Below are 21,704 nucleotides of genomic sequence, written 5' to 3' on the forward strand. Positions count from 1 at the left end.
TGAACATGAACAACTCTCAAACTATGAACTTTATTAAATAAAAATATCAATAAATATTATACCAAAGGAATAGAAAAATTAAAAATATCAATAAAATTATGAACTTTGCAAGTTTGCATGAGTTTCAGCCAAGAAAAAAAACCCATGCATGAATTAATTTATGCGGTGGACCCAAACTTTTTTTGCTGTAGCCCAATTGTATTCTTACAACTGTCCAACGTGTAGGTCCCACAAATCTGGGTCCTCTCTATCGACTCAAATTTGAGCTAAGTTTTGGGTCTTAGGCTAAAATGAGTCCAAATTTTTCCGACCCCATGATTTCAATTTCATCTGATTTTGGACCTAAATTTAACTTTTGGACTGAAATTTGGGTCCCCACTGCAGATGCTTTTAGCAAAAACCAGACCAAAAAGATGTCTTAGAGAAAAAAAACAAGAAGAAACCACCACCGTAGATTAGTGAAAACGATAAAAAGCTAAAGCCAGAGAAAAAGACTTGCATAAAAAAAAAAGCCAGAGAAAAAGATAGGTGAAAGCGACGGTAGATGGGACAGTCAAAAAGCATTACAATTAATTTGCTCTTTTCTGAAAGACACAGGCACGTGAAAGTATAGGCGTATAGCTACTACTACTATTTGGCATCCAGCATCACATATAACTCGCGGCCTTTGGAAAACCTAACGATCTTTTTTTCCTATTCCAAATTCCCAGGCAAAATATTTGGTCGTGTTGTTTTTTCACCCACTCATTTTTATGCTTAATTATATGAAGTAACTGTTGTTTCGTACTAGAAAAATGAACAATAGTGTTTTAGGTCTCTACGATATTATATTACATTTTTTTGGTCTCTATATTTTGAATTTTGTTTCTTCAGATTTTCAATCTTAAGAATTTGATCATCTTCCTCATTTCAGTTGTTCAAAAAAAATAAACAAAAAAAAGAGAGTCATCTCATCTGATTTGCTCACCTAAGGGACAGTTTTAAGGGACTGTGAGGAACAAATGCATATTAACCACATATATTAAATATAAAAGCAGAAATTATAACAACTTAAAACTGTACATTTATTTTCAGCCGTCAATTCACTTGTCCCCCACAGTCCCTTAAAAACTATCTCTTAAGTGAACAGGCCTTTGAACATTAATATATATATATATATATATTTTTTTTTTTTAAGGGACTGTGGAGACAAGTGAATCTTTTCATTAATCTTAAAATTGACTTTTTTATTAAAAAAATTAAAAATACGTATATTTAAGGAATAATTCTGACTGATTGAAAAAAAAATACAAAGTTTTCAAAACATTTCTCAAAAATTTAAAAAATATGATTTTTTTTTTTTTTTTTTTGAAAGGATGATTTTTTTTTAACAATTCGTTAATTCGCAAAATATCCACCAATTAAGTTACTAATGAGCTGTGAGTTAGGTAACGTCAGATCAACGTGATGACAAATTTGATGAGCTTCCACATACTTGTCCAGTTCCCGTGTACCTCTATCAGCCCAATGTTTACTCCCTATACAATAAATGATAGTGGCAGAGTTTGCCCTACCGAAGAAAATGTAAACCGCAAAAACAAAAACTAGGAAAGCAAAGCAACAAGGACACACCAAATTTATACTCACCTGTACTACTACTGCCTCACAGTCCTCACTCATTGATCTTCCTTCTTTCTTATGAGTTGTCTTCTTAAATAAAAAGAAAAAAGAAAAAAGTAAAAGACAGAAGCTGTTTTAAGTTCATGAGCTCGCTCTCAGAGAAAGCGAAGAAGAATCTTTGAAAAATATCGAAAGGGTTAGAAGCCGTGAAGCAAAGCTCGCTCTCTCATCTGAACCAGTAATCATGTACTCTTCCACCAATAATGACATTAGTAGTAGTGGTACTGTATTTCCTTTCCCACCTTTTAACTTTCCCTTTTCCTCCTCTTCTTCTTCTCATAACAGCCACCACCCTCTTCTTCCTCAAGAAAATACAGCCTGTGGAGGCATTTTTGGCCTACACCGTGATCAATTTTCCCTATTAAACAATTGTTTGCTGTCACCCGGACCGGAAAGTACTATGGTCAATCTCGGAGGAGCTTCATCAAACGCGATCGTATCATCATCTGGACACTACCAGCAGCATTATGGTTATGGTAATAATATTAATCATCCCTATTTTGTTTCTAAGGAGGTGAGAGTACCGGTGGTTGCTCTGAAGAAAGACCGGCACAGCAAGATCTTCACTTCTCAGGGCTTGAGGGATCGGAGGGTAAGACTCTCCATCAATGTTGCCCGTGAGTTCTTCGATCTCCAAGACTTGCTAGGGTTTGACAAAGCCAGCAAAACCTTAGAGTGGCTGCTCAGCAATTCCAGAAAGGCCATCAAGGACCTAGAAAAGAGCAAGTGCAATAACAGTACTAGTATATCATCTTCTAGTACTTCGGACTGTGATGATGTTTTGGACATAAACAACGAGGCGTCCGATGACAAGAGGAGGAAGATGAAGGAGGCTGCTGCTATAATGGCCAGAGCAACGCGGGCAAAGGCTAGAGCAAGAGCAAGAGAAAGAACAAGAGAGAAGATGTGCAGTACTAGTACGAGGAGCCATCAGATCTGTAGCCAGTTGAGCTTGTTCAATGAGCTTGAACCTGCAGATATGAATAAAGAACCGGGTAGTACACTCCTATCTAATTGTCAAGCTGAATATCATGAATCTGTTGCGCTCAAAAGAAAGCTGAAGGCGCCGTCAGTTTCCAATTATCAAGATCGAAGCCTTGAATTGAACCCCAAAAGCACGGAACCTAGTTCAAATTGCTGCAGCCACATTAATATCCAATTTCCGAATGCAATATCTCATAATTATTGGGACATCAGCGGCAGTGTCTTCACATGCCCTAGCATTTGTGCCATTACCACCAACAAAAATCTTAATTCTACAGGTATAGAGTGTCAAAGACACACTTCGCCTTATCCCTCCCCTCCCCGCCCCTCTTTTGACATAAACTATGCACAATCTAGACATATATTTTAATATTTCTGTTACACTTCGCCTTATCCCTCCTCCCCCCCCCCCCCTCCTCTTTTGACATATATTTTAATATTTCTGTTAATTAACATGCAGGGTCTTAAATCTATAGCAACATCTGGGAGGGTAGCACAAATCAAGGATTACAATGACCATTTAAACCAAACAGATGTAAGCTATACATGTTTATGCTAATGCTTGTACCTCCATTTGAATGCTCATATTTATCTTTCAGTCACGCAAGTTGATAGAGACAAGCTAGTGTACTGGTGGGTATGAGATACCCTCATTTATAACTATTTGATAAGTATTTGAACCAAAATTACAACATTGAGAACAAAAGTTACCATATTCATTTACACTATTTACATATAGTTAAACAAAAATTACAACATTAACAACGAATTTGTTCAAAGGCTTGTAAAAATATCTTAAGAGGTGTAATTACCATTATTAGAACTAAGATTACAACATTGACAACAAATTTGTTCAAAAACTTGTAAAATGTCGTAAGAGGTGTAATTACTATTATTAGAACTAAAATTACACAAAGTAGGACTCAAATTACAACTTTAACAACAAAATTTGTTCTCACTTTTGTAAATGTGGGTATGAGTTACCCACCACTACACTAGAATTTCCCAAGTTGATAAGTCACAAATAAAATGAAAATATATAGTTATTGATACATAGGAAGAAAGCTGTACTCTACAAAAATGCTTTTTATTGTTTTGAAACACAAGCAATGAACTATTTCACTAATGAATTAAATTTAATCCTTCATTTGGATAGACTGATTTCAAAACAAAGACTTTTATTTGTCAACAAGACCAAATTAATGCAAAGAACATTAGACAGAATGTATTTGAAATAACTAGGTGTGATACATTTGAAATATATGGATTTGGAAAAAGAATATATGTAAAGAGTAATCTTCAGACTGGACATCTATAGTTTAATTAAATAACTTGGGGTTTAATAAATGCCAGATTTGGAATTACATGATCCAAATGCACCTTGAGAGTTTGAGCAGGGATATATTGTCGAGAAAACCATTAAAATTCACCGGATTTGTAATTTTTGTCCAGATGAGTATATATGAGTAGCAAGTGATCAGATCAAACAGAGGTCAATTAGTGTAAGAAGCTAAGTACTTGATTACGAACCTTAAAGCTTTGATGTTTGCAGCTGATGATCAAGGTGGTGATATTCATGACAATACATATAAAGCTGTTCCCTGTTAGATGAAAATTAATAAATAACATGAATGAGAGCATGAGATTGAAAGCTAGCTACATGTATTATGTAGTCCAGTAGTAGAGGATCAATGTAATGTATCTTGGGGATTAATATCCTAATTTTAGGGAAGTGAAATATATTTAAAAGAAAACCATCTTCTGGGATTAATTAGGCTTCCTCTATATGTCCTTTTAGATCTGCATTGCAACTTTTCCAGTTGTAGTTTCTCTGTTTCAAGGGGAGTGATATATGATTATATTCTAGTATTAATTCATAGAAAGCTCGATCAGGAATTCAAGTTCAGTTGGTCTAGTTTTGGCTATCCAATGTGCATATGGATCTGCAAGACATATATTCATGGATACATGAGGAAAATTGATTGTTTATTTTTCAACTTCCTTGTTATGCTACTGTCTTCTATGAAAAATAGATCACCATATGATTAAGGGGTACGGTTCAAGGTTGTCCGAAATAGGAGGTTATGCATTTATTAGAAACTCGATCTTCTCACTCTGAGCTTAACTACTATATCTTTGGAATGTATAGTGGCATTTGATTATAATATTGTATACATGCATATATGACTTCTGAGGTTTAATGTGGTGAGGAGCAACATAATTTTAAGATTTTTTTTTATTTTTTATTTCGACAAGGTGTTATGTCTAGTTCTGCAAATAAATTAACAAGTCTTCATTTCCATCTCTTTAGGAAAAAAGTGAAATCATTTTAGTACAAGAAGACTTCCTGTTTTCAAGTTATAATCATCCCGCAAAAGAAATAAATATTTTCCATTGCCTAATCAAGCTTCTGCATGGTCCTACTGATCAATCCAATATACCGTTCCAGAAGAATTGCTAGATCATTATTATTTTCTTTCTTTTCTGGACTGAAAGTTGATTAACAGCTTGATTTCTTTCTCATGCATTTAACAGCATACTCTTTTAAAGTTTAGTAAGTATATGTCAACCACTCTGACTTCCTGTGTGTGTTTTGATATATACCAGAAAAAGAGACTTTGTATCAAGCAAGGAGCCGAAAACTTCTCAAATTGATGACTATATATACAAATTATGAACTCAAGGAAATTTTTTTTTTGCAATTTGTATTCGAAGAAGTCATAGGCATATGATTATTGAACTTCTGTTTTTGTCAGACTCTTGAGTAACGGTTGAAATTAAAGATAGACAGATTAGAAGACTTTGGAACTAGTTTTACTACACTCCTGGTTTAGTTACATTCTATGATATCAAGCAGTAGGGCGTCTGAACTGTCTTTTAACTGATGACAAAGATAAATTAACATAGTGTTTGGTTCTATTTGCCAGCAATAAACTACACAAGTTTAAAATTCTAGATAATTCAATGAAATAGAATCAGGAATGTTGAAGAAGAATGTCATAGCATTTTTTAAACAATGGACTAGAAACCCTAGGGTTTAGCATAGTGCGGCGGTGTCAGAATCGATCGAAGGCGTCGGCCGACATAGCGACGATGAGGTTTCTTGTCGTGGGGCGGGGTATCAAAGGCTGCTGGGCGTGCGTGTTGCTGCAAGTACAGATCCAAGGTGGGGGATCGATCTCTGGTCTTGGCGATCTGACTTGTTGGTCGAGCAGCGGTGTTCTAGGGAAGCAGACGAGGTCGCACCGGCCTGGGATTTTCGGTCTTGGGCGAGAGAAGAGCGGCGTGCTGTCGTTGCAGGCTTGGAGGTGCGGCACCTGGTTTGACGTTGCTTCTCGTCGGTGGATCCGGATCGACCTGCAAGTCGGGCGGTCCTGGTTTTTCCAGCTTGGTTTGCGGCTTGAGGTCACCATGCCCAGGCTCAATCGCGGTCGGCCACCGGTGGTTTGGCTACTGGGGGCTAGGGCTGCTGTCTTGGCAGATCGGGTTTGGGCTTGGGCTTTTGGGCCTGGGCTCCAACTTGGGCTGCTGGGCTGTAAACCTAGGCCCACATTATGGGCTTAAGGTTTTTTAAAGTGCCAGTACTAATTCAGATCATGGTTCTTCAGAATTGGTAATTATCTTGAGTTGGACTGGAGGAAGCGGCTTATGGATGAGGAACTGACTCGTATTTGTTTGCTGGGAAGTTGCTCTCTGTTGGTTTCGCAATTGCGCGCCTGGCTAATGGGGATGCTAATCAATGATTTTGCCCTAGAAGACACGGAGTTGTTCTTTGTTTATGGGTCCGCTTCCAAAGCGGGTTCAAATTCGACTTGTAATGAGTTTACATCACTTAGATAGGAGCGTGGTAGTTATCCCGCCATTTTTCTGTCTTTAAGTGTATGTTAGACTCTGGCTTTTTGGCTGGTAAAAAAAAAAAAAAAAAAAAATAGAATCAGGACATTTTACATATTATTACAACGTAAGTACAATATTCACCTAGTATTGTCAATATTGCCAACCAGAATGTAAAAAAAATTAATTATGTTCTTTTAATATGTTTTTTTTTATTATCAAAGGATGAAATTCATGTTGTTTTAATCTATACTATTATTAAGAGAAGAGGCTTTGTTAACCAAAACTAAAAATTTGGACAAATTTAACCTTGAAGGATTAAAAAACTTTGAGAATAAATTAAATCACAAGGATAAATAGGACAATTATAAAATAGATTTTTATGAAGAAAATTAAAAAGAAATGATTCCACAACCCCCACTTTTCTTTTTACAATAACTATCAGTGAATCTATTTTTTCTGCAATAATAATAATAATTATTATTTTTTAAACGAAAATTTTTCATACACTGATTGCATACTAGTATTAATTATATTTTTGTACTAAATAAAAAAAAATTAAAAAGAGAGAGAAAGAAAGAGAGGGTAAAATATAGAGTAGGTAAAGTGGGAAACTATACTCTTGCCTCCCCAACTGTCTTTTTCTCTCGCAATCTAATTTTCATCTATATGCAAGACCTCTATTTTAACTTGGTGAGTACATTCATATCATTTGTATTTACAATACATTCACGAAAAACCAAGCTAGTGCCATTTTCCAATTTTTTCTCTCTAAATACGCCCGACTACGGTTTAGGATGTATCTAAACTCGAATTTTGGAACAAAAACCATACCTGCATCAATCATTGATTCAATGATCAGTGTGTATGCATGTGTAATACTCGGAAGTACCAAATTCTTTCAACTATTAAATTGGCACAAATTGTTTAAAACCATGCTCAGGTCAGAACCGGCATCAAAGTTTCAACTTTCAAGGTTGCTACTTTGCTTAAGAAGATAACCACAGATATACTGACCATTTTTAGCTCTTTGGAATGTAGGATATCAATAAGTAACACAATAATTTAAGACTCCAAAGAACAGCTAGCATGCGCATGAGTCGTAGCTATAGCCTCTAGTACAGTAGTACTGATATGAGGTACAGGAATGGCAAGAGAAAATGAAGGACGAAGTTCAACTTCTGAGTTTAATTAAGAAAAAAGCCACCAGCAAGAAACAACAAGACTGCTATCATCATTAGAAATTAGAACAGTAAAAAGCTCTAGCTATATAGTTATTTGGAGACTTTACAGCTGTGGCTGGGAAATTAGTGTATTGTGAGGCCAATGAATCATGAGAACTCAAACTCAGTACAGCCCCCTTTGGCATAAAGAAAGACAGAACATGCACGCCTAAAAATTTTAAGAGCTAGAGAAATGAAAGCAGAGTGTGGGCATTTACCTGAAAGAGCTTGATGAACAGTGGCCCTAATAATTTGAGAGAGGTAATTTACAGCACACGGTGAAGAAGATGAACAATTCTGTGCAATAGTGGAAGTGATGGCGATCACTGATAGCTGAAGAACTAGTTTCTTCTTTCTTTATCTCCGTTTAAAGTTGAACTAGCATGTCTGTAAAAGAGGGTTACTGATATTATATTTAACTGGCAGTTCTGGTAGTAGTTTTGATTCTGGACATGGAGATATGGCTGTGAGTACGATATATGTATATAATAACCATACTCCATATCTAATATAATAACCAACAAAATCTACCTCCCCTCTTTAATTCCCCAATGAAGAGTACTCCGCGACCAATTTTTTAAGTAGCTAGCTTGGCTAATCCACAGCAAGGTCAAGTACTGCTTCGATACGTACTTTTTTGTTTTTGTTTTTGTTTTTTTCCCTTCATGAAGTAGCTTGCTGGCTCTTTCATTTTTACCACAAAAGAAGTGAATAAGAATACATACACACATTCTCTCCCAAGAACAAAGTCCCGAGACCTCTGGAACCTGATAGCCGACTTTCCAATCCCAATTGCAATTCGTCTTCATCTTGTTTATTCCTTCCCAAATTGAGTTCATACCCAATCAATTCGTCTCTTTCCCTACTGATCGATCCCAGATTTGACCTGGGTAGTTTCCCCAAGCGGTTTGTAAGGTTAGAGTTTGTGGTGTTTGTCCAGCTTTGTCTCTGTTGGTTGATCTCGAATTCGACTTCATAGCGCAGCAACCTGATTTCAAGGCCTTTTGACCGGCATCAATCAGTTCCTCTTTCCTCCGATTCCATACCTGTGATTTCTTTTGGTACCTTTCTTCACCTGTCAACCCCGTGCTTTCCTTTTCCCTCTCTCTCAAGTTTGCTTGTTTTTTACTTTGTTTTTGTTTATTTCTAGTCACCTTGCAGTGCTTTTCTGTTTAAGTGTGTTCTAGCTTGTTTCTTTATTCTTTTTGGTCTCAAACTAACAGACTGTTTTAGTTTGACCATTTTCTTCTAATCTGCCTCAATGAGCATCTTGTGCTGGAATTGTCGAGGCTGTTCACGACAGGGCTTTCTTTCTCAACCTACTTTTTTCAGAACTCTTTATGGTGTTTGATGTCTTATGTTTAGTAGATACTATGATAGATGAGGATACAGCAAAGAACTTGGTTACTAAGTTGCCTTTTTGTAACTATTTTTGTGTTCCTCCGGTTGGGCATTCTGGTGGCCTGTTACTTTTATGGAACTCTAATTATAGTATTTCCATTTTAAGCTCTCATCCTAAGTTTATTCATTGCAAGTTTCAGGATGTGTGTTCGACTACTACCTGGCTGGTCACTTTTCTTTACATGTTTCCGCATAAACACCAACAGCAGGATCTTTGGAATGAACTTGTTAACCTGCAAGTCCATTCTCAAGAACCTTGGTTTATTATGGGTGATTTTAATTGCATTTTACATCTAAAAGAGAAACGTGGCGGCTCAAATTTTGTTGACCGTTATATCATTCAGTTTAGACCTTAGCTGAATAGACTAGGCATGATCTCTTTATCTTTCTCTGGTAATCTATTTACTTGGACAAATAAACAACAGCTTAATACTCGAATTTGTGAACGGTTAGATAGAGTAGTTGCAAATAGTGCGGCCTTTACCTTATTTCGTCTGTCAATTTGCATAACCTACCTATTACTGGGTCCGATAATGGACCTATTTATCCTTCATTTAACCCTGCTACTACTAGGAAAAGAAAAGCTTTTAAATTAGAAGCCATGTGGCTACATCACAGTGAGTTTGCACCTATATATAGTTGATGCTCTTGGCAGAATGCTACTTCTGGTACTGCTGTTGTAAATGCATTTCAAGCTCTTGCTCGGAATTGGAATTTCACTGTTTTTGGTAACTTACATCAACGATTGAGAGATCTGCATACACAATTACAGAATGTTCAATCTTCTTCTACTTTTTCTCATCATACTGCCCAACAAGAACTTTACTTAACTGATGCCATTGAGAACTTATTCAAAGATGAAGAAGTTTTTTGGGCACAAAGAGCAAAAACTAGATGGCTCCAACTAGGTGATAGAAATAATAAATTTTTTCAGACACTAGCTTGGAAAGGAATACTTGATGCCAGGTTCTTCGATTCAATATAACCAGGTTCACTCTCATCGATCCTAAAGCTCTTTTGTTAGATAAAATTTGGAAGTTACATATACCTCCTAAAGTTAAAATTTTTGCGTGGCTCTTCATTCGTAACCGTCTTAAAACCAGGGATAGACTTGCTTCGTATAACAGTTCTATATCTCATTTATGTCCTCTTTGTAATAATGATACTAAAACTCTGGACCATTTATTCAAAAACAGCCATTTTTGCTACTCAGGTTTGGTCTCAAACTCAAACTGCTAACCCTTTTCATAGGAATGGTTCGTTAATTTCTTGGTTAGAATCTCTTAGTAATAGTAGAAACTATAAAGAGGTGCTTGCTAATGTTATTCTCCTACTCTGGTGTATATGGAATGCTAGAAACAAAGCTATTTTCCAGGAGAAATGGTTTTCACCTACTGATGTTTGGTATGATGCTTTTCATTTTGGCCTAACTTATAACCAAGTAAATAATAGCAGAGGAATGGTCATCATTTACAGTCTAATATGCACATTAAATGGTATCCACCGACTAACCAGTTTCTTAAACTAAATTTTGATGGTTCAGTCAGAAACGGAAAAGCTTCTATTGGTTTCCTTATTAGGAACTCGGATGGCAATCCTTTAGTTGCAGCTTGCAGAGTTTTAGGTGACACAAATACTCTAGTTGCTGAGGCTACGGCTCTACGTGAGGGTCTTCATGCAGCTTATCTTCAAGGGTTCTCTCATCTTATTGTTGAAGGAGACTCAAAGCTTTTAATTGACTGTATCAAACGCTACTAAGTCCATAGATTTTAAGGACTCTAATTATAGACATTAAGCAATTGGCCACTAAGTTTCAGGATATTATCTTCAGGCATGCTTATAGAGAAGCTAATTTTGTAGCTGATCACTTGGCAAATTTAGCCTATACTCATTCTCATCCTAGAATTTGGTTTTACTGTCTACCCCTTTCTGTGTGCTCAGCGTTCCATTTGGATCAGCTGGGAATGGGTGTTAGTCGTGGTTTTTCTTTCTTATTGTAACTTTTTCTGTCATGAAAAAAAAAGGTAAATAAGAATATAAGATTGATGATTTTTGAAATCCATTTAACTAGGCGATTAATAGGTTGCACTAGCCTCACTACAACGTACTATATGTTGTCCGTACCATTAAATACCGTCATGCATCACCACGACACCGCCCCAACCTTTATCTTCCCCGCGGCCACTTCCACTACCACAACCACAACCTTCATGGATCACGACACATCGATCCATTGTGCAATTGCTGGTGCTGCTGCCACCTTACGTGCCTCCACTCTACTCGCAAAGGATGAAACTTTAATTTGAATGATGTATTTTTAAGTTTTATTGTATAATGTAATTACTTCATATATCCAATGGACCATAAGAGTATCTCAAATATATATGAGAATTAGTGTTCTTTTTTTTTTTTTTTTTTTTTGAGGAGAAATAAAATCCATTAATAACCGAAAAGATTACAACGCATTGGAATGACCGGTTGTGGTACTACACCACGACACACATTCCTACAAAGATCCATAGTTATGGGTCCGTCGCTAATAGCAACATCCATGAGCCAAATGAGCCCAACCCCTAACCAAATTTTACGCCCGAAACCACGAGCTACTTCCCGAGAGTACCGATACAACCTTGCCACCAACATTAGACCGAGCCAATTTACCCTCTTCAACACCGTGTCCAAGTACCGCCAGACCACGTGCAACGGCAATCCACCCTCACGTTGACAACCAGAAAGCACCGAAATTAAAACCCATAATTCCTCGGAGTAAAGCCACAATAATGGCACGCCAACCAGAACACGACTCCCAAACCCTAGCTCGAAGGAGTAGGGACTTATTAAACCTAAACTAACCAAACAAAAAACCCTAAATAAAACCAAACAAAAAACCTTAATTAGACCCAAATGACAACAAGGCCCAAAGACAGGGACTCGACCCATACACCACTTCCCCCACCAGCAATCAAGCACTGCAGATACCCCTTCCCACCGCCGGCAAACACCATCGTTATCCCCCCACTGCCTCGCCGCTCCCTGACACCACCGCACCACTGTGCCCAGTTGCAAACAGGATCTACATCCTGCTGACAACCACAACCAGATCCCAACGCACGACAGAAACAGATCCCTACGGGGATCCCCTCTGCCGCGATCTACCCACCTCCGCCACAATCCATCCCGCATATTTGATGACGCCATGTCAGCCACCGCAATACCTCAGCCGTGGTCGCCCCTAAACCCAGAAGGACAGATCGAGGACGATCTGCCCAACCCGATTTCAAGAACCCACCCTCCTCCCCTGGACCGCATCTCTGCACTGAGGGCCTGCCACTAATCAGCAACGACATCCCCTCCCGGGTCGGAACGCGGCGGCAGAATCACCGGCAGCGTTCGACCGGGAGAGAACAAACCTCCGGGATTTTCCTTTTTCCTCCGCGCGTGGGGCGCGTTCTCTCTAAAATATATTCTTCTTTTGTTGAGAATTAGTGTTCTTAGTGTTCTTTTGTCAAACCTAACACTCCAAAAACATATCCCGACGCACCAAATGAATCTATACATAGCGCTACTCTATGGGAGTTTTAACTTTTAAAGTTGCAGTTATATATGCACCCGTAAAATTGAGCTGATTTTATATATAAGATCTGCTTGCAGTTAATAAAACTCGGAAGACATAAAAAAATGGTTGTCTTGAATCCGTTAAAAAAAGCAAAATCAATCTCCAATAGTGATTTCATGCACATCTTTTATACTTGCACTAATGAATATCATTTTCACCATTTCGTAGTTTCAAGTAGCGTCAATCTTAATCATACCTCGAGATACACTCAACCCCAATTCGATCACCTTTTATTTTTTTTTTTTTTGGATCAAATAATAAAGATAAGCGTGTCCAATTGTCGTAACCGAACAAGGGCGGACACCCATGGGACTCATCGTATCCCGTTTCTTCCCTAAGGATCATAACTGATCACCATGTATCAACCAAGGTTGGCCGAATTCCATCAATTGGGGAGGAAGGAGTACAAGGACTATTGAAAAAGAAAGTTATCCGACTCAAAACAACAAGGACTATTGACGATATTGGACCGCTGATCCAACCAGACAGTGTTGGGCCTCAAAGCCCAATTATCCCCAAAACAAAAAGAATAAATGGGAAAAGAAACTCCCTCTATATATAATTGAAGTGAGAAGAAAAAGACTTAAACCAGGTTTACTTGGAGAGAACGAAGGCGAAGAAGAATGGAGGCACCCAAGAACATCGAGCACCAAATCGGAGGGATCCAGAACGATACGCTCCGTTATGGTCTTAACAGCGTCAAGAGCAACCTCGTTGGCTCTCACCCAGTCGAATCTGCTCACCAATCGGTACTAGTTTCCTCTTCTCTTTCTCTATGTGTTTGAATTGTTGATTTTCTAGGGTTTTGAGCTTTTTTTTTTTTTTTTTTTTTGCTGGGTTTCAGACGAAGAAGATGCAAGAGGAGATGGAGAGGAGAATCTTGGCCAACACTTATGGAACTGCGTTTCCCATGAGGATGGATTTCGAAAGGCAAATGCTTTCGCGGTATGAGTCCCTTTTTCTTTTTTTAACAAATTTTGACTTCTGTTTATGGATTGTTGTGGGTTGATTTTTGTGATTCAATTAGGTTTTTTTTTGCCAAGCCTGGTTGTGTGATTAATGGTTGTTGGCTAGAGTGAAAACTAGGCATATGGATTAAATGGGCTAGATCAATTTGTTATGGTTTTCAGAGAGTTGCTTCTTTACTGGGCAAAGACTCTGTGGGGTTGTTTCTAAGTCCAATTAAAGTTTAAGCTGAGTTCTTTTGTATTAGAACTCTATTTTATACACCCATGATGTCGTAAAGGGAGGATATTAGGGGAAGCAGTGAGTGGAGATTCCCCTGTGGCGAGCCGGATGAGGGGAGACATTCACGTCCGGTTCAGAGGGCGGGGATATCCCGACCCTACTATCATTATGCCTTTGCAATGTTACTTGGTTTAACTCTATGTGTGACCTTTTCTCGTATGTGGGACTCTCTATCTTCTTGGGTAGATAATCGATGGTCTTTCATTTTGATAGTGTTATAATAATAAGTCAAGTCAAGAATAATAATCGAACTGGAGGAGCTTGCCAGCATGGCTTGGTAAGCAAGCAACCAGTTATGTAGGCGCCAACTCCCAGTTCTTTCTCTTCTTTCTTTTTTTCAGTATGCCGCCCGCGAATAACATGTAAAAACCACAACATGTTTTCATTATTCAACAAGTTAGTTTTGTTAGTTTTTTGCCATTTGTGTCTTTAATCTCAATCACCAGCTGAAGAATGGGTTGAATTAGGAATTAGTTGATGACGTTTAGAATATCTGTATTCAATGTATACACTTGACTCCAAATTGGGAATTGGCTGGATGGTATCGTCATCCTGCTGTATAGCTGGGACTCATTGAGAGTGATTCTGATCTAGTTCATGGCCTATACAGGGAAATCACCAACTCCATATCAATTGAGATGTCTTGTTTTATATGAGAAGGAGCTTTCATGTATTCAGTGTGCTTACTTGTTAGTTGTATTATATATCTGGTCTTTAGTTGGACAGTTGGGAAACATTTCGTTGAGTTTTTGTGTAATACAGAAAGTGTTTGTGGGTGTAGTTCTATGCCCTGATATTATAATGCTCGCATCTTTTGGTTACAAAAGTTGAGTATGTATATTACTTTCTTTTAAAGTATTGGTGTAAATATTCCACTTTTTGTAATTGTATTCGCTGATATTGTAATGCCAATTTATACCATTTTTCGTAAAGTGGAGTGACATTTGAGTCTTTATTTGGTTCATTATTTGAAATGGTTGCAGATTTCAGAGGCCTACTGGAGCAATTCCTTCTTCAATGCTGGGATTGGAATCTCTGACAGGAGACTTGGATTATTTCAGTCCTGAAGATTACATGAATGGTAAGAACACTTTTCATGAACGAAACTATGAACAACAACTAAAGATAAGCCAATCTTATATTGTTGTTACTTTGATACTTCATTTTTCTATCTATAAACAATTGTTTTCCCTCATAGTTACCAGATATTAGACTCTCCCAAACATTTCTTTGTAGAAGAAAAATCAATTGGGATTCTCTTCTAACTCTTTTGCCTAAGTCGGAAAATAAGTGATCAAGCTTTTGTCTAACAATCACAATTCCTTGTGTTAAATTATTGATATCAATGAATTCTCCCTTGTAAGCCTAAGTTCGCACAAGTGCTTATGTTAAGTTCTGTATATTAATGAATTCTCCCCTTGTAAATAGAAGTTAGCATGGAGGTCAATCATTTGTAGTAAGCTCTAATGAGTTTGAAATAGTTGCAAAAGTACTAGTCTTTGTGTTCTTAATCAATTGGTTTTCAGTAAGAATTGATAATCAGATATCATAATGAGCTTTTGTTGTTGTATCATCTTAGTTTCTTTCATGGTTTTTTTTCCATGTGTAAGATAGAAAACTAGTCTCTTTTACGTTATATCCATTATAGTAATGAGTTGAATTTTTCCAAGTGAAAATGACGAATTCTGACTTGAAAGTAATGAAAGTCTACTCCTCAAATGGGCCTGTATGGTTTAAATTCAAGAAATTCAACTTGCCTAGACTTCTGTTTGCATATATTGAATAATTTACATTTTGATTTGTACTTGTGTAGTAACAAGCCTAACATAAACATAGAAAAGGAACAGTTCATTTTATCACAGTTTACTTGATCGATGCATCTACTTGAATAAAGCTCCCATTAGCAACACGTGTGATTATTCATTCTTTTGCCTTAGAATTTGGTAGTTTCTAATGTTTGATTGTACAAATTGCAGATCCCCGTGAATCTGAGACCGCTCGGCCATTAGACACTCATCATGCAATGGAAGTTCGGATTGGGCTTTCCAAGGGTCCAGTTGCCCCAAGTTTTTACTGAAAGAAGACGGAATGAGGGATTAGTAAACATTGTGCTCTTGTCATTCGGATTTATACAACTATGCTAATGTTGCTTTTAAAATGTGCAAATTCAGAAACCTCGCTTCTGATATGTGGTGTTACATGTACTTTGTAGTCGTCTTGGATACCATATCATCTATCCAATTACATTCGTATTTGGCACTTTAATTCCAATACTTTCTGCTCAATCTCATGAGTTTGTAACGTGCGGGTGTTTATGCCATCACCAGATATAGCTAGCTCCCTGTTCTTGAAACCGAATATCGCACAGCAGATCATCCTTTGGATCACCAGGGCACCCCAAAGATCTATGAAACCGGTGTTGCTCTCTTACTGCTCGAGTTACAAGTCTTCATATTCCGAATGAAAACCAAATTAACATTGAATCATATTCCAAAATCTCAAACAAAGAATCTTTTAAAGATGTCGACAGGTGTACTTCTTTATTGGAGATTTGAGAGATCACTATCGTCCGGTCCATAATTTCAACGATAATGTAAAAAAAATTACAAAAGAAAAAGGGCGAATACAAAATTGGCGGTTTTTACTGGTCCAGCCTTCTAAAAGTTAAGGTGGGGTCTCTCCTACAAACTAGCCTACTACTACTACTACGCTTCCGGCTTCCCCCAAATTTCAAAACAAAACCCTCTCGGAATCTTTCTCAAATGGACCCACGGCGACCACCGCGCACCGTCAGCGACCCGAAGGTCCGCCAAGTCGGGTTCTTCGCCGCCCCGGAGCCCATCGCCTCCTCCCCTCCCGTCTCCGACATTTCCCCCTCCGGCAACTCCCTCTCTCCCGTCATGATCCCCCCGCCACGTCACTCCTCCGACGCCGCCCGTCCCGTTCTCTTCTCTCCCGTCCCCCCCTCCGACCTCTTCCCCGCCTCCTCCTCTTCCTACGCCGACGCCGACGCCGAGTTCGCTTTCTCCCCCGGCCGGCCGCTCCGGTCCAACTCGGTTCGCCCCGCTGCGGCCGTGACGACGTCGTCTTCGCTGCCCGGTAGAGGCTTCGATTTGACGGCCGCCGTGACGGCCAGTAGCGTCCCCGCCACTGGCTTGATGAAGATTCCTTCTGGATTTTCTGGTAACTGTTTTAACACCGTTTGGTTTGATTTCAGTTGACTAGGGCTTTAGTTGTGATTCCGAAAATTTGAATAGTGAAAAATGCAGAGAAAGCTAGAAATGCATCAGTGGAAGTGGAGAATGAGCAAGGTTCGAATTCGAAGCCACTGAAGGAGAAGACCACCAAAGCCGAAAGGCGAGCGATTCAGGAGGCTCAGCGAGCAGCAAAGGCTGCTGCAAAAGGTGCCTGATATGCTTGTTGTACACTTTGATCATATTTTGTGACCTAATCTGATAGTAGTTATGTGTGCTGCATTGTGTTGTTAGGTGAAGGAAAGGCAGCTTCTGTTGTAAGTGCTGCTGCTTCGGCTTCGGTGAATGTGAAACCACATAAGGCCACAAAAGCGCCGACTGTGGCGCCTTCTGAGAAGAAGGGTGGTGGTGGTGAACGTCCGGTGGAGAAAGAAAGGAAGAAAGAGGTCCCTCCTCCACGGATGCAGTATGATGATACGAGTCGTGTGGAGAAGGCGAAAAGGCGTTCGGTGGTTAAGCAAACTGAGGCGAGGAACAGGGTTGAGCTGTTTAGGCATTTGCCTCAATACGAGCATGGAACTCAGCTTCCTGATCTCGAATCTAGGTTTTTCCAACTTGACCCTGTGCATCCTGCAGTTTATAAGGTATATCTACAGGACTATATCAGCTTGTTAGCACATTTTGCTTGATGATGTTGAGGGTTATTGTGGAATTATGACAGTGATCGAAGTATAACTTTTGGTATTGATGCCAATTCCCAGGTTGGGTTACAGTATTTAACCGGAGATATATCTGGTGGTAATGCTCGGTGCATTGCCATGCTTCAAGCTTTTCAGGAGGCCATTAAAGACTATTCGACACCACCTGAGAAAAACCTTAGTAGGGATTTGACAGCAAAAATGAGTAGTTATGTATCATTTTTAATTGAGTGCAGGCCCCTTTCAATCAGCATGGGCAATGCAATTAGGTTTCTAAAAAGTCGAATTGCCAAGCTACCTTTGACTCTGTCGGAGTCAGAAGCAAAAGCATCTCTTCAGTCAGATATTGAACAGTTCATAACTGAGAAGATCATACTTGCAGATAAGGTGATAGTCGGGCATGCAGTTACAAAAATCAGGGATGGTGATGTTCTTCTAACGTATGGATCGTCCACTGCAGTTGAAATGTTACTATTACATGCCCATGAGCTTGGCAAACAATTTCGCGTAGTGGTTGTAGACTCTCGACCAAAGCTTGAAGGGCAACGTTTACTTCGTAGGTTGGTAGGAAAGGGGATTAGCTGTACTTACACTCATATAAATGCTACTTCCTACATCATGCATGAAGTTACTCGAGTTTTTCTAGGTGCTTCTTCAGTTCTGTCTAATGGAGCAGTTTACTCGAGGGTTGGGACTGCTTCTGTTGCTATGGTAGCTCATGCTTTCCGTGTTCCAGTATTAGTATGTTGTGAGGCATATAAGTTTCATGAAAGGGTACAGCTTGATTCAATTTGCTCGAATGAGCTCGGTATGCACTACAAACTTTAATTTCGGTGATAGTGATTCTGACAGTTTATGATAAATCGCATTCTCCGCTTGCTTGATTACTGAGGTCATTGTTCCACTTCTGGCAGGTGATCCAGATGTGATTTCAAAGGTTCCTGGTATGGAGGAAATCAATTGTTTGAATAATCAAGCTAATTGTGGAAATCTTCAACTTCTAAATCTGATGTAAGAAGTGTTTATTATTTTACTGTTTTTTCACGATTCACAACCCCTTTACTAACCTTGGCAGTTCTGTTTAACTTGTCATTGGCAGTTATGACGCACTGCCTTCAGATTATGTTTCAATGATCATCACAGATTATGGCATGGTAAATCATTTTATTTTCTTCAAGTAATTGTTCCTAAAATTGCATTACAGCAGCAAAAGTTTCACTCTTGATGTTGTGAATTTTGAACTTGCTAGTTAGCCTGTGCATATTGTGAAGCCAGGTCATGGAAAGAACTGGATATTCTTAAAACTTATCACAACTCATGGCTCACGAGATTTGCTTGTCCATTTGAATTTGTATCGTTAATTGGTTATTAAGCATGTTTACTCGAAACAAGTGCAACATGAAAACGTGTGATTTCTGCTTCTTTTAGGTTCCACCTACAAGCGTACCTGTCATTGTCCGGGAATACCGAAGAGAGCAGTTATGGATGTAATCCGTTCAGGTGCTTCGATTGAATATGATCATAATTCATGAAGTCCTCCAGAATTTGTAGGCATGCCGAAAGTAGCGAGTCAGTGTCAGCGGCCTTTAACAAACATTCAGAATAGAGTGACAAGCTTTTTATTACCTTTTGTTCTCTCTGAATTGTGACAAACATCAGATGTCAAAAGTTTTCATTACAAAGTTTTGCATGCTTAACTTGAGGCATGTATAATTTGATTACCAATTTACCATGTACCGAAACTTGGTAATTCTGAAGTGCTATCTTGAGCTGCGTATTACTTGATGCTGTCTCTTGGGATTATCTTTGGATGTGTACTTAAAATGTTTGAAATATGCCATTTGGATGTGGCTTGGTGTTAATATATCTAGCAAATGCTTGAAAAGATAAACAGAACAAAAAACCCAGATGCCAAAATGAAGAGACGAAGTCTAAATTCCACTATATTATTAAGCTCAACCTGGGCATATATATGGTGGTACATTCTTTCGCTAATTAGGGCTTCATTCTAACGATGTTATTTGTCGGGAAGATGAGGTGCCACCATGGCTGAAGCCCCATCTTCAGCATGATCTTCTAATTCCTCTTCTGGCATTAATGAATCGCTTTGGCTATTAAAAGAATGAAAAATGAAAACAGTATCAAGTTCTCATATCAACTAATCGAAAGGAAGAACCTTGGAAACCGTTATTTTGATACAAGGATTTCTCTTTAGACAATGAGGACGTCCTGTAGTCAATATAGAGTAAAGTTCTGCCTGCTTGCAAACTACAAGATAGTATGACTACTTACTCTATTGATTCTCTGAAAATGTCACCTTTATTAGCAGGAGCAATAACCGCGAGAATAACAAAACCGCCCAGCGCAACGACCAATAATCCCAGAGAATTTATCAGCAAAGCTTCAGTTGAATAGCGTGATATTACATGGTTGGCTTGAAGAAATGTGGCTTTTTCTAGGATACCCGTAGTTACAGTAACAACAGCGAGTGCATATATATAAACACCGAAAAAGACATGCCATGGCAGCAAGCTAGCTCTACTATTTTTCGAGCCACCTGGGTACCAATATGTAACAAATCCAGCAGCCCACTGCACAAGATAGAATGACGGTTAAAACTGGACAAAAGTATATTGTTGAATACATCTTCCGAAGAAAATTAGTAGCCATGAAGGTACCTGGATGGTAAAAAGGAACAGGCAAGCTAGACCCAGCCAAGAATGCAGACTGTAGAAATTGTCAATGCCCTTATCATTGTGGAACTTCAAAGCAGCCCATACACCGATAATGCTTAAACAAAAAGCAAGGAATTGTAGTGTAAGGTGAACTAATTTCTTGAAGCTTTTTGTTCCTGGCACCATCTTGTATGCTAGCATGGCTGCAATATGGTAAAAACAAGAGAGGGTTGTAATTCATAATCATCTTCAGTTGACATACTAAGTCTATAACTTCATTGATCCACCATGACTACTCCAGTGAGCGTAAGATTCTATGCAGATTATCAATTCAATCAAAAGACCATTTCGCGAGAAAGCATCCATATAAAGTTTTTTTCTTTCATCTTGAAAGCAAAGAAAATTTTAAACCAGCAGTTATCAAAGCTCAAGATGAACAAACATTGTGCAGAATGCTCTCAACAACCCTTGGCATTATGCAGAGTACAACTAAAAAAGTTGAACTCTACAGTTAGCTAGTTACCAAATCTCTTGTCGCTCCAAAGGTAGAAGATCGAGTAGGAAAGTACACGAATTAAACTCTGTAAGTATAAAAGGTCACTTGGAAACCAAATGTCTTCATTATCATTCTGATCATACTCTTACCATGTTCATTATACCAGACACTAATATTTTAGGCAAACCAGAAAGTGGAAAAGGGTGAACAGAATTTTTACCTTCACCATTTAAGATTACGAGTCCAATCACCATCAACACTGGATGAACCTGCAAGCAAAAACACACCAAGCACAAAAAGTTAAACAATTGAGAGGCAAACACACACACACTATCAGTGTCCAAAAATGAAAGATTGGGAAGAGAGTGAGAGACTGACATTGAAGATGAGATCTTTGTTGTCAGAGATGAGAGCCAAGCCTCCTCGGAAATGAATAGTCCAGGTCAGGACTAGAGCCGCCACTGCTACTCCGATCACTCTCACAGCCCGGAAGATCGGGAACCGGACTACTGGAATCGCCCCCATTTCCTCTTAAATCTGATTTAGGGTTTTTGGAGTTTCAGATTTGGATCGGTTTTCTCTGATTGGATTTGCTGCTTCTTCAACCAAGTGAAACGGAGATGCTGCTGGTCAAAGTCTTCAACTTTTTTTGTTTTGGAACAGTATCTACATTTTA

At 38.6% G+C, this 21,704-nt stretch overlaps 4 protein-coding genes across 5 annotated transcripts; 3 read left to right on the top strand and 1 right to left on the bottom strand.

Annotated features, from left to right (window-relative positions):
• The first annotated feature begins 1,595 nt into the window (after positions 1 to 1,595).
• Positions 1,596 to 3,178, top strand: LOC133726179 (transcription factor DICHOTOMA-like). The gene is made up of 2 exons (XM_062153682.1): positions 1,596 to 2,921; positions 3,104 to 3,178. Exons 1-2 carry the CDS (start codon positions 1,844 to 1,846, stop codon positions 3,109 to 3,111), a joined length of 1,086 nt encoding a protein of 361 aa, XP_062009666.1. The 5' UTR covers positions 1,596 to 1,843; the 3' UTR covers positions 3,112 to 3,178.
• Positions 3,179 to 13,284: 10,106 nt separating this feature from the next.
• On the top strand, positions 13,285 to 16,250 carry LOC133726185 (cyclin-B1-2). The gene is made up of 4 exons (XM_062153689.1): positions 13,285 to 13,466; positions 13,562 to 13,662; positions 14,949 to 15,046; positions 15,942 to 16,250. Exons 1-4 carry the CDS (start codon positions 13,341 to 13,343, stop codon positions 16,040 to 16,042), a joined length of 426 nt encoding a protein of 141 aa, XP_062009673.1. The 5' UTR covers positions 13,285 to 13,340; the 3' UTR covers positions 16,043 to 16,250.
• A 381-nt stretch (positions 16,251 to 16,631) lies between these two features.
• On the top strand, positions 16,632 to 19,642 carry LOC133726174 (uncharacterized). Of its 2 annotated transcripts, none has more exons than XM_062153675.1 (7): positions 16,632 to 17,148; positions 17,223 to 17,369; positions 17,454 to 17,803; positions 17,921 to 18,665; positions 18,772 to 18,868; positions 18,957 to 19,011; positions 19,286 to 19,642. In XM_062153675.1, exons 1-7 carry the CDS (start codon positions 16,728 to 16,730, stop codon positions 19,346 to 19,348), a joined length of 1,878 nt encoding a protein of 625 aa, XP_062009659.1. In that variant the 5' UTR covers positions 16,632 to 16,727; the 3' UTR covers positions 19,349 to 19,642. The 2 variants fall into 2 exon arrangements, with proteins under 2 accessions (XP_062009659.1, XP_062009660.1); XM_062153676.1 differs by having other exon boundaries at positions 16,634 to 17,148; positions 17,235 to 17,369.
• Positions 19,643 to 19,774: 132 nt separating this feature from the next.
• LOC133726183 (transmembrane ascorbate ferrireductase 2) lies at positions 19,775 to 21,697 on the bottom strand. Its single transcript, XM_062153687.1, has 5 exons — positions 21,407 to 21,697; positions 21,249 to 21,297; positions 20,536 to 20,735; positions 20,150 to 20,448; positions 19,775 to 19,968 (listed from the first exon to the last, which is right to left on the bottom strand). The coding sequence occupies exons 1-5, from the start codon at positions 21,551 to 21,553 to the stop codon at positions 19,875 to 19,877; spliced, it is 789 nt and encodes a 262-aa protein (XP_062009671.1). The 5' UTR covers positions 21,554 to 21,697; the 3' UTR covers positions 19,775 to 19,874.
• Between the last annotated feature and the right edge of the window lie 7 nt (positions 21,698 to 21,704).

This window comes from Rosa rugosa, chromosome 1, assembly GCF_958449725.1.
Source record: "Rosa rugosa chromosome 1, drRosRugo1.1, whole genome shotgun sequence".
NCBI classification, from domain to species: Eukaryota; Viridiplantae; Streptophyta; class Magnoliopsida; order Rosales; family Rosaceae; genus Rosa; species Rosa rugosa.

Excerpts from the sequence above, each read along its gene's own strand:
- LOC133726183 (XM_062153687.1), bottom strand. The coding sequence starts at position 21,553 with ATGGGGGCGATTCCAGTAGTCCGGTTCCCGATCTTCCGGGCTGTGAGA. Across the intron at positions 21,298-21,406 it reads ACAAAGATCTCATCTTCAAT|GTTCATCCAGTGTTGATGGT; the intron begins GTCAGTCTCTCA and ends TTTTGCTTGCAG. Across the intron at positions 19,969-20,149 it reads ATTTTCAGAGAATCAATAGA|CCAAAGCGATTCATTAATGC; the intron begins GTAAGTAGTCAT and ends TTCTTTTAATAG.
- LOC133726179 (XM_062153682.1), top strand. The coding sequence starts at position 1,844 with ATGTACTCTTCCACCAATAATGACATTAGTAGTAGTGGTACTGTATTT.
- LOC133726185 (XM_062153689.1), top strand. The coding sequence starts at position 13,341 with ATGGAGGCACCCAAGAACATCGAGCACCAAATCGGAGGGATCCAGAAC. Across the intron at positions 13,467-13,561 it reads TCGAATCTGCTCACCAATCG|ACGAAGAAGATGCAAGAGGA; the intron begins GTACTAGTTTCC and ends GCTGGGTTTCAG. Across the intron at positions 13,663-14,948 it reads GAAAGGCAAATGCTTTCGCG|ATTTCAGAGGCCTACTGGAG; the intron begins GTATGAGTCCCT and ends AAATGGTTGCAG.
- LOC133726174 (XM_062153675.1), top strand. The coding sequence starts at position 16,728 with ATGGACCCACGGCGACCACCGCGCACCGTCAGCGACCCGAAGGTCCGC. Across the intron at positions 17,149-17,222 it reads GATTCCTTCTGGATTTTCTG|TGAAAAATGCAGAGAAAGCT; the intron begins GTAACTGTTTTA and ends AAATTTGAATAG. Across the intron at positions 18,869-18,956 it reads CTTCAACTTCTAAATCTGAT|TTATGACGCACTGCCTTCAG; the intron begins GTAAGAAGTGTT and ends TGTCATTGGCAG.